The 12,188-nt window shown below is 35.2% G+C and overlaps 1 protein-coding gene across 2 annotated transcripts in view; it reads left to right on the top strand.

Moving 5' to 3' along the window:
- The window catches only part of SHOC1 (shortage in chiasmata 1), an 84,127-nt gene that overhangs the window by 40,300 nt on the left and 31,639 nt on the right, over positions 1 to 12,188 (top strand). Inside the window, exons 13-16 of one of the 2 annotated variants that reach the window (XM_088019239.1) lie at positions 5,060 to 5,473; positions 7,305 to 7,433; positions 8,681 to 8,857; positions 11,757 to 11,861. In XM_088019239.1, coding sequence (XP_087875365.1) covers positions 5,060 to 5,473; positions 7,305 to 7,433; positions 8,681 to 8,857; positions 11,757 to 11,861 — 825 coding nt within the window. The remainder of the gene's footprint in view (positions 1 to 5,059; positions 5,474 to 7,304; positions 7,434 to 8,680; positions 8,858 to 11,756; positions 11,862 to 12,188) is intronic. The other variant, XM_028108702.2, reaches the window with a different exon arrangement.

The raw sequence follows: 12,188 nt of genomic DNA, 5'->3' as shown, positions 1-12,188 counted from the left end.
CCTTTGGCTCAGGTCATGATCCTGGAGTCCTGGGATCGAGTCCCATGTTGGGCTCCCTGCTCAGCAGGGAGTCTGCTTCTCCCTCTGACCCTCTTCCCTCTTGTGCTCTCTATCTCTCATTCTCTCTCTCTCAAATAAATAAATAAAATATTTTTTAAAAAAAAGAATGTAAGTACGCAATAGTAAATATCACTTGTGTGAATTTTTCAGAATGAGAAAATGTTAGATACTGGCTTTCCACTAGGTAATTGGGAAAATGAAACTAAATTCCAGCATTCAGTATTAGCCCTGGCTCTGCCAGAATTTATAACTTTGAGCTCCATTAAGCCCCATTTTCTTCCTTGAAAAAAATGAGGAAGTTTGACTAGCTCATCTTAAAATCCTTTGTTGTCCTAAAATTCTCGTCTCAGTTTTTAAATTTCTTTTAATTGAAAATCAATTAAAGTGACTTTCTTTTTATAAATGATTAATTGCTAGCCCAGTGTTTATTTATATCAGACTAGACTCAAAGCAGCACTGTTATTTTTCTATCTGACAGGTGAACTCTGGGTGTTCAATAATATCTAATAACCTCTCTTTAACAATAGGTAATCTTCCTTTGTTTCCAAAGAGTTTACTCAGTAAACATTTTTTACTTATACAATTTAAGGCAGCAAAAATGTCTTTTGAGTATCTATCTTTTGAGTTATTTTGGTTGTTATATATGCCATTATAATAAATGGAACATATTTAGTCTGAATTACACCTTTTTGAAGTATATATGGATTGTTTTTAAATCAGTTTGTGCAACAGCTTTAGATCTTAAAGAAGTTGGGAAAGTTCACTTTTAGTTTATTATAGAGTAAGTAAATATATTTAAAAATGCATTTTAGATATTATTGTGTGTGTTGGGAGACTGCTCTAAGGAGATAGGAAGTGGGGCAGGAATTGTTATCAGCAAGAGATGTTTCAAAGACAGAAGACAGAGGGCTTTGGTAGAAAGGAAAATAAACTATGTCAAGGAAATGTACACCAGTCTGTCTATCCTAAGGCCTAGGTGGGTACTCAGAAGAATTTTAAAAGAGATTAAGTCAGATTGCTAGACAAAGAAAAGGGAAAGGAAGATTTTATGGGGTCTTCAAATATCCAGAATAATGTATTGTATCTGTAAGACTATGTAAAGTCTTTATTATGGTATGTAACTATTTTGAGGTTAAAATAAAACATATAATTCACCTTGACATCCAACAGAGTTATGATGATAGTTTATGAAGTTTAAAAAGCAATAACTGAAAAAAAATAAATAAATAAAAAGCAAGAACTATATCAGGAGCTCATTGCCAAGTTGTCAGGATACAGGTGATTAAACAGAGAGAAGTAGAAGAAAATAATCAGAAAGGGGAAATAATAAACAGTTCATATTTGCCTGCTAAACATACCAGGTTGTCTCTAGAAAATATCTCAGAGGTTTCGAACTGGTAGCCTCTGATCCTACTCAGCCCACATATTATTGACCCATATAGTGTTTTAATTAGTTACCAACATTTACAGTTTGGAGGGTTGCAGATAAAGGATCTGTATTTTGAGATTGTCTTTAAAAATTCCAAAAACCAGACCCATACTCATATGGTAACAATTGGTTGGAACCAATAGCAGCTCACCACTTTAGACAGGCCATTAATAGCTCCCCACCTCCAGTTCACCATAGTTCCCAGCCCTCATAAATTGAGGCCAGGTGTTAGTTGGCACTTAGCATTACTCTGGCACTTTTGTCTTACATTTAGTATAGTTAGGAGGAAAGTAAAATGTTTCTTAAACCAATATCTCTAATAAAAGCAAAAACAAAATTACAGACTGCATTTGGAGCACTGGCAATATTTTTTTTAAGATTTTATTTATTTATTTGACAGAGAGAGAGCACAAGCAGCGAGAGTGGCAGGCAGAGGGAGAGGGAGAAGCAGGCTCCCCGCAGAGCAAGGGAAGCCCGATATGGGACTCGATTCCAGGTCCTGAGCCAAAGGCAGTCACTTAACCAATTGAGCCACCCAGGTGCCCTTAAGCACTGGCAATACATACTTCATTCATTTACATACCTTATTTCTCTGGCCCTATAGACATTTAAGATTTTCTCAAATGTTATAAGGTATAATTTACATATAATAAAATGCACCCATTTTAACTGTACAGTTTTATGCATTTTGACAAATGTGCATACCAATGAAACCACCCACCACAATTAAGATATAGAATATTTCTTTTTTTACATGTTTTTATTTAAATTCAATTAATTAACATATAATGTATTATTAGTTTCAGAGGTACAGGTCTGTGATTCATCAGTCTTATATAACGCCCAGTGTTCATTACATCACATGCCCTCCTTAATGTCCATCACCCAGTTACCCCATCCCTCCACCCACCCTCCTCTCCAGCAACCCTCAGGTTGTTTCCTATGATTAAGAGTCTCTTATGGTTTGTCTCCCTCGCTGGTTTCATCTTGTTTTATTTTTTTCCTCTCTTCCCCTATGATCATCTGTTTTGTTTCTTAAATTGCACATATCAGTGAGATCATATGATAATTGTCTTTCTCTGATTGACTTATTTCGCTTAGCATAATGCCCTCTAGTTCCATCCATATCATTGCAAATGGCAAGATTTCATTTTTTGATGGCTGTGTAATATTCCGATATATATATATAGATATATATATATATCTATATATATATCACGTCTTCTTTATCCAAGGATATAGAATATTTCTATCACCAAAATGTTTCCTGTGCCCCTTTATACTCTGTAGTCATTACATTCCTCTCTTCTTCCAACCTTCACCCTTAACCCCAGGTCAGACCCACGTCTACTTTCTGTCACTATGTATTAGTTTTCCTTGTTCTAGAGTTTCATTTATGGAATCATATAGTAACTGTTTTGTGTCTGACTTCTTCCACTCAGGATAACACTTTTGAGATTCACTTATGATGTCATGTGTATGACTAGTTCATTTCTTACTACTGAGGAATTTTTCATATGGATGTACTCCAGTTTGCTTATCAACTCTCCTAGATGTATTTCCCAGAATTTTACTATTAGGAAAAAAACTTCTAGAAGTTTTTTTATGGACATATGTTATCATTTCTCTTGATAGAACATCTATGAATACAATTACTGAGTCTTATGGTAGGTGTATATTTAACTTCATAAGAAACTACCAAAGGGGTGCCTGGGTGGCTCAGTCAGTTAAGTGTCTGCCTTCAGCTCAGGTCATGATCCCAGAGTCCTGGGATTGAGCCCTGCATCAGGCTCACTGCTCAATGGGGAGCCTGCTTCTCCCTTTCTGGGAAGGAGCTCTGAGAGCTCATGCTGTCTCTCATTATCTCTGTCCCTATCTCTGTCTCTCTCTTTCTCTCAAATAAATAAATAAAATCTTAAAAAAAAAAAAAAAAGAAAGATGGGGCACCTGGGTGGCTCAGTCATTAAGCGTCTGCCTTCAGCTCAGGTCATGGTCCCAGGGTCTTGGGATCGAGCCCCATGTCGGGCTCCCTGATCCACAAGAAGCCTGCTTCTCCCTCTCCCACTCCTCCTGCTTGTATTCCCTCTCTCGCTGTGTCTCTCTTTGTCAAATAAATAAATAAAATCTTTAAAAAAAAAAAGAAAGAAACTACTAAATTGTTTTCCAAAGTGGTTGCACCATTGTACATTCACACTAGCAATGTGTAAGAGTTCCGGTTACTCTATATCCTTGTCAACAGTTGGTATTGACAGTCTTTAATTTTAGCATTCCAGTGGGTGTGTTGTGGTATCTCAGTTTGGTTTTAATTTGTATTTTCCTGATGACTAATGATGGTGAACATCATTTTACATCATCATTGGCCATTTGTATATCTTCCTTTAAAAAATATATTTTAGGGCGCCTGGGTGGCTCAGTCAGTTGTGTCTGACTCTTGGTTTCAACTCAGGTCATGATCTCATGGGTCATAAGATTGAGCCCCAGGAGCTGGCTCCATGCTCAGCAGGGAGTCTGCTTGAATATTCTCTCCCTTTGCCCCTCCCCCTGCTTGCACATGCACTCTCTCTCTAAAATAAATAAACCTTTAAAATATACATATAGGGATGCCTGGGTGGCTCAGTTGGTTAAGTGGCTGCTTTCAGCCCGGGTCATGATCTCAGGGTCCTGGGATCAAGTCCCACATCGGGCTCCCTGCTCAGCAGGGAGCCTGCTTCTCCCTCTCTCTCCTTCTGTTTGTGCTCTCTCTGTCAAATAAATAAAAATCTTAAAAATAAAATAAAATATACATATATATTATAGCTTTATTGAAATATAATTCACATACCATAAATTTATCCATTTAAAGTATGCCATTCAGTGGTTTTAGTATATTCACAGAGTTAAATCATCACTACAATCAATTTTAGAACATTTTTCTCATCTCCCAAAAGAAATCCTGTACTCATTAGTAGTCACTCCCCATTTTCCCCAGCTGTGGAACCACTAATCTATTTTCTGTCTCTATAGATTTGTTGACTCTGGATGTTTCTTATAAATGGAGTCATACAATATGTGGTCTTTTGTGATTGACTTCTTTCATTTAGAATGTTTTCAAGATTCATTCATGTTGTAGCATGTACATATCTTATGTGAAGTATTGTTCATATTTTGTCAAATTTTAAATTGGATTTCTTTTTAAATATTAAGCTATAAGACTTCTTTGGATATATTGAATACAGTCCTTTTTCAAGTGTATGTATTGCAAGTATATTCTTCTGGCCTGTGGATTGCTTGATACCTAAGGTTTTTACCTTTAGACTTAATTGCAAGCCTATTGGCAATAGGGCTTTTCTGGAATTCTTTCTTTGCTTGGTAACCTAGCTCCAGGATTAAGAAAAAGAGGTCCTGAATTTTTGCCCTTTTTAAAAACTTATATTATTCAGGCCAAAATTGATTTTCAAAGCAATAAACAAAGTACTTCTAAGGATCAAATTATATCAATAAGAACTTACAAATAAAAGTTATTCTAATACCCTAGTAGAACACTCATTTATGCATGGAAGTCATTTGGATATTTTTATTTTCTGTTTTCAGCATGGCTAGAACAGAAAAGTTTTTCCTCACCTATTGTACTTATTAATGAGACATCTACAAATGATCATTTATTACTTCCACAAAAGATTTCATCTCCGGCAGAAGAAGTACCAGACCTGTGTTTTTCTGATGACAATTTTTCTGTTAAACAACCAAAAGAAGAAAAACCAAAGAATGATCTAGAACTAGTTTATAGAATAAGCCAAAATAAAGAAAATGAAGATTACTTGGAACTTGACTGCACAGTACCATCTATTGAATCATCTTCCTCTCCAAAAATTGAAAAAGCATCTTTTAAACATGGTAAAAAATGGGAGAATGATTTGGACCTTTTGAGTGACTTCATTATGCTGCGAAATAAATATAAAACTTGCACCTCAAAGACTGAAGTCACAGGCAGTAAAGAAAATGATGGTGGGTAATTTAGTAATATTTTGGCACAGATAGGATAGCTTTAAGGACTAAGTGTATAATTTACGACAGAAGGTAAGAAAATGTAAAGCTCTTTCAAATAGAATATGTTCTTTTTCAAAGTCAAAGAAAGTATCATTCACTCATGATACTCATTAAAATGGAGATAGATGTAGCTATTTAGATATAGATGTAGTTATGTATTTTCCAAAAAACTTAAAAGTACACTTGAACTTATAAGAAAAGCCACTATTTGTAAAACTTGCTTTTGTAATTTGGCCATACAGATTCAGTATTTCTAACTTTTATTGATCATTCTGCCATTCTTTTTTCTCTTTTAGCTGACAATTCTCAGTATTACATTTTAATGTGTCCTTAAGAACACTTTGCCCATTTGATTGCTTATTACTCTTTTTAAATTTACCAAAGAGTTTCTGTGTGAGTTGTAACTGTTTTACATTCACTGCTTATAACCATATCAAAGGTAGTATGTGTCATATCATTTCACTTCTGGTAAAGAAATAATAAATATTCTACAATATGTTTGACATACATTGCCCAGAAGAATTAAGTACAAAAATATATATATATTTTGTCACAGACTTCACTTTATTACATGAATAAATCTCCCACTGCTCCCCCGCTCTGACTTTTAGGGGAAAAAAGAGAGAGAGAGGGAGAAAACTCACAAAATGAGAGCACACTTGACCTTAAGTACAAAAATATTTATGTGTGAGAGTTACAGCATAGTTAGGTCTTACGGTCTCATATATTATTAACATACAATTCTGCTGTTTAGTTAATAAGCCCATTTGACTCTCAAACTAAGCTCCTTTCTCCAACTTAGCCTTTATTAGTAGCAGAGGTAATACTTCGGTATATATTTTACTTCTTGCCTTATTTTATAGTTACTTCAGGGGCAAGAAAGAATGTTACAACTTATTGGGTCCCCTCAAAAACTCTAGTAATTGTATTATTTAGTCCTAGCTATTCCAATTATTTATAGTTAATTAAAAGTATACTTGAAAATAATAACATAATCTAGTTTAGGGTATTTTACTCCATTATTTTCCACCATGTATTTAAAGCTCATATATTAAAATGTTTTAAGATGGTATTGTGTTTCTAAAATTACCCTGTAATCATATAATTAATAGATAACATTACTATCTAGTTAATATAAGTAACTATAAATAAATTAATTAGTTATATACATATTTGTCATCCTCTACAATACTTAGGAAAGAAGGAAGAAAACTGACATTTGTTGAATGTTGTATGCCAGGCACTAAAATACATATTAGAGATAAAGATGATACCATTGCTGACCTTGAGAAGCTTACAACATAGTAGAGTAGGCTTATAGAAAATGCCTGAGAGCTGAAGGGTAAGTGGTAAGAACTGACCTAATTAAGAAAGGATGGAGCCAGGGAGGGCTTGGGGCATAGGAGAGGATTAGTAGCAGAAGGAGGGGTATGTGGAAAGTCACAGAGAAATGAAATTGAGCTGTTTGTGCCCTTCAGGTGTCAGGAACTGTACTTGGTGTTTAATCCCTATAACAATATTCAAAATAGGTATATTTATGTATATTTTACATATGAGGACACTGAAGCTAGTGTCAGAACTGAGATTGAAACAGTGATTCGATGTCAAGATTTTTTCCACTATTGCCATTCAGCACTGTGTTACATCCATTGACCTGAATAGTTGTTCAATTTAATACTGACGTGTTTCAAGGAAGAACTTTAACAATTGTGATCATATTACATGAAAGCATTTTAAGTAAAGCAACACTAAGTTTCCCTGAATAATGCAAATTAATAATTTTTATTAGAATTTCAAGATAAAGAAGAACATTCTTTAACTCTTCAGGAAGAAAGTCCTCCTGTTTGTACTAATAAAGCCATAGAGAAAATAAATCAGGAAAGGAGAGTGGTTAATGTCATTGAAATTCAAGCATCAGGTATGCTGTATGCTTTTAAAATGCATTCAAATTAAGTAAATTTGAAAGCCTTTTCCTGAGTATCTAGGACATAGCTGATTTTCCATGTAATTTTCTTTATTTGTTTCAGATGTTTCTTCATTCCATTCCTACTTTTAAGATATTCCTACACCTGAACACCCCATTCACTGCCTCTGCCCCTTTCCATTGCCCTACTCCAGTCCACTCACTGTTATTTCTTCCTTCATTTAAATTGCTGCTTCCCAGCTGCCTGGGTGGCTCAGTTTGTTAAGTGACTGCCTTCGGCTCAGATCATGATCCTGGAGTTCCAGGATGGAGTCCCACATCAAGTCCCACATCGGACTCCCTGCTTGGCGGGGAGTCTGCTTCTCCCTCTGGCCCTTACCCTTCTCATGCTCTCTCTCTCAAATAAATAAAGAAAACCTTTAAAAAATATTAAAAAAATAAATAAACTGCTTCTTCCCTACATTCATCAGAGAACAGCAGACTGCAGCTGCTCAGATTCTTCTGCCCAGTCAGGAAAAATGAACTGCTGAGGCTCACTCCCTCTGTTCTCTTACCCACTGTCAGGGTGATGTTAAAAAAGCTATTATTGTTTCCTATAGTGATTAAAATTTTTGCTTCTGCTGTGAAGAAGAATATTCTTTGACTCCTAAAGAAGAGCCTACTTAAAAGAACATCATGCTCATTATTAAAATCAATGAGGAAATATGACACTAGTTTTTAATATCTTTTCATTTTTCGGTTCAGTTTTATTTATGACCTTAAGATGGTAATGCAAATCTTAAAATACTGATATTCTAGTGAAAACTAGAAACAGTTTGTCATTGTGGTAAATTTGTTCAGCTTAAGGTTGTAAGCTAATTGTGGAGGGGAAAAAAAATACGTGATTCTCTTTATATGGCTCTTCACACTTGCCATATTAGTTACCGAATACATATTTTCTAATAAGCAGGATAACCATAAAATTATACATATTAACCATGAAATTATACAATTAACCATAAAATTATATAAATTCTATAGATGGGTTTTTTTGTTTTGTTTTCTTATTATTTGTTATTTTTGTTATTAATTTATTTAGAATAAATATCCTAAAATGAACCTCTATATAATCTCACGATTTTTAACCCAGAAAATAATTTGGATGTAGTTCAGTTTTCCATGAAGTGACATGTTTAACTGGTTTGTCAAAAAGAGCATGCCATCCTTATAAAACACTATCTTTAATGCTTTTACTTTCACAGATAGCCAGTGCCAAGCATTCTGTCTCCTAGAAGCAGCAGCTACTCCTATTTTAAAAAAACTTGTATGCCTCTGTACTCTCCCTGCTGCTAATTGGACATTTGCCACTGTCATTTTTGACCAAACAAGGTTCCTCTTAAAGGAACAAGAAAAAGTAATAAGTGATGCTATTCAGCAAGGTAAGTACAAATAAAAGTCATATTATTTAAAAGGATAAAAATTCATGGGTTGTATCAAATGAGTAAAAATTGAATATAGAAGGTATAGAAATTAGTCATGGATGAAGACATAACTTTAATTCAGAATATGACACCCATAAACTAATACCGGAGGGTCAGCTAAGTAAGGAGAAAAAGGTAACAAATACATCTGGCATTGCTTCTCAGTAATGCTCCTAACTGACATAATTTACTTGACAGATTCCTATTGCAAAAACCATATCAACCCTATTGTTAACATCTGAACCACCTAGTTCCCTCTGAAGGTAGGGGGGATGTCAAAAATAGATTAATTAAAGTCAATCCTGGACTTTTCTCCTGGCCAAGATGGAGTAAGAGGGATTGAATTTACACTTCTTTCAGGGAAAAAAAGAAAAGACAAAGACAAAATATATGAAACCAGTTTTTAAGACTCTAGACATCAGGCAGTGAAGCACACTGATTCCCGAGAGATGGGAAACAAGTAAGGTGAGCCCTACCATTGCCCTAGCTTACTGCCTTGGAAAAGTTGCCAGGCCATAGCACAGGGAGAGATAGTAGGGGCAGAGCCCAGTGGACAATCTGTGTTGAGGAAACAGAACTGAGAATCCAGGGAGACCAAGGCAACTAGAGTTCAAAGGATAGAATATGAGAGACAGAGAGCTTTACATAGAGTGTTGAGCAGAGTACTGATCAGAGTGTATGTGAGGAAACCACCTGAGGTTGGGGAAGCAAACCATCTGAAAGGATTAGAGGGAGTAGTACTCTGCACTCACACAGGGCAGGGAGTAATGCCTGCTCCGATCAGCTAGATTAGAAAAACTCATAATTTGTGGGGCACCTAACATGGTAAAATTCACAATGTCTGGCATCCAATCAAAGATTACCAGGCATGACAAAAGATAGGAAAACACAACCCATAATGAGAATAATCCATCAAAACAAACTCAGAACTGACAGAGATGTTAGCATTATTAGAGAAAGGCACTGAAACTTCTTGTAACTATGTTCCATATGTTCAATAAGTTAGGGATAGAAAAAGGACACAAATCAGCCTTCTAGAAATTATTTTTTAAAATAAAAAATTTTTAAAAATCATCTCCATACGATGTATGAGATGAAAACTGCGCTGGATTAATGGCAGAGTAAACATTACAGAAGAAAAGATTAGTAAACTTGAAGCCATAGCAATAGAAACTATTCCAAAATAAAACACGGGAAGATAAAATAATCTAAAAAAAAAAAGAAGAAGAAAAGAGCATCAGTGCACTGTGAAACAACTTCAAATAGCCTGACATAATAGTAAGTGGAGTTCTCAAAGGAGAGGCAAAGGGGGTAAACAGAAAAAAATATTTGAAGAAATAGTGACTGAAAGGTTTCCAAATTTAGTTAGGAACTACAAACCCATAAATCCAAGAAACTCAGTGAACCCCAAGCATAAGAAGCATAATGAAGCTACATCAAGGCATATAGTCAAATTGCTCAAAACTGGTAGTAAAGAGAAAATTGTAGGAGCAGCCAGAGGGGGGGCGGAAAACATGTTGCATAAGGGAAGCAAAGATAAGGATGACGTAATTTCTTGTCAGAAGTTGTACAAGTGAAAAGACAGTGGAGTAAAATCTTTAAAATACTAAAAGAAGCGGTGCCTGGGTGGCTGAGTCAGTTGAGCAACCAACTCTTGATTTCGGCTCAGGTCATGATCTCAGGGTCCTGGGATTGAGCCCTGAATCTAGCTCCGCACTCAGCTGGGAGTCTGCTCGAGGGTTCCCTCTCTCCTTCTCCCTCTGCCCCTCCCCCCACTCTCTCTCTCTCTCAAATAAATAAATCTTTAAAAAATAAAATGAAATACTGAAAGAAAATCCTAGTTTTCTATACTAGGCAAAAATATATTATGAAAGCAAAGGTGAAATAAAGATGTTTTCATACATACAAAAGCTGAAAGAATTCATCAGCTGCAGACCTGCACTATAAGAGATGTTCAAGAAATGTTCTCCTAAAGAAAGAAGAAAAATGATACCAAATCTGATTTCTCTGCTCTGTTCTCATCCCTTCCAGGTCATGATTGACTTGTTTCCACAAGTCTTACAGGGGCTGGATATACTACCCAGAAATGGTTCTCCTGTTGTCTCTTGGTTCCCAGTGACTACTTCATATTTGCCTTGATCTTTATTGATTGATTAGATGAGCAGTTTTGAAACTTCTTAGCAGAACATTTTGTACAAATAAATATTTCATGGGATCCCACTATATAAAACAGAGAAAAGGGCAAAGGGCCTAGATTCCTATCTTCTTGGTTTCACTTTTGCACACAGTAAAATCCAATCTGTCATCTTCAAAAAGCTCTAGAACTACATGGAACACATTAAGTAGACAATTGGCCTGTCCCTGTGAATACATCTCTTGTTTGAGTCATATCTTTGGACAATTATTCCCAGGTGTCTCTACCTTCATTTTAAGGTATTGCTTTATGTTATGATCACCCATCTTTATCTTCACTAGTTGGCAAGTTATGAGTTTAATTTTCTTCTTGTTTTATAACTGGGAATCACTGATCTTTTTTCCTAAGTGGGAAAACAAGAGTATGAACACTGAGGTTAGCCATCTGGGTTTGAATGCCAGCTCCACCATTTATTCACATATTGACCTTGGACAGTTACTTAACCTTGTTCAGACTATTTCCTCATCCAAAAAATGAGGCTCATAATAAACTTATCTGACAGGGTTATCATTATAGATTCAGTGAAATAACCAGCTTACATACAGCCTGGCACATAGTAAGCACCTGATAATGAATGTTAGCTATTATTGTTAAGCATTCTGATACATATTCAAAAATTCTGATGTGTATCTTATGTTTTTAAATATGTTTCTGTTTGCTTAGGTACAATTGATGAAAAAGAAATAACGTTCAAGCATGCTGCTCTCTTACATCTTCTGGTAACAATTAGAGATGTCCTTTTAACATGTAGCTTGGACACAGCATTGGGTTAGTGGGGGAAATTTTTATTTCCCCTTTTCTTCCTATTGAAATATTTCATCTGAAATAACTTTTACTTTCCTGAAAAAGAAATTATAAGAAATGATGTAGCCTCTTTTACTTCCGCATTAAACATCATATACATTTTGACATAATTATAATAGAATATATATTTTTATTCTGCCTGTATTCTTTAAAAGAAATCATTTGTAACAAATATCATCACTTAGAAAACTAGGTTTAGGATCCTCTAATCTAGGCCTGAATTACAGAGTCATAATGCCTTACACAGATTTGATTGTATAATCATTGTCATGTACTACTTTTTTTAAATTT

This window comes from Eumetopias jubatus, unplaced genomic scaffold, assembly GCF_037043125.1.
Source record: "Eumetopias jubatus isolate StellerSeaLion01/CBP00866 unplaced genomic scaffold, mEumJub1_p1.0 scaffold_15, whole genome shotgun sequence".
Taxonomy (NCBI): Eukaryota; Metazoa; Chordata; class Mammalia; order Carnivora; family Otariidae; genus Eumetopias; species Eumetopias jubatus.
This window is presented reverse-complemented; position numbering and strand designations above follow the sequence as displayed.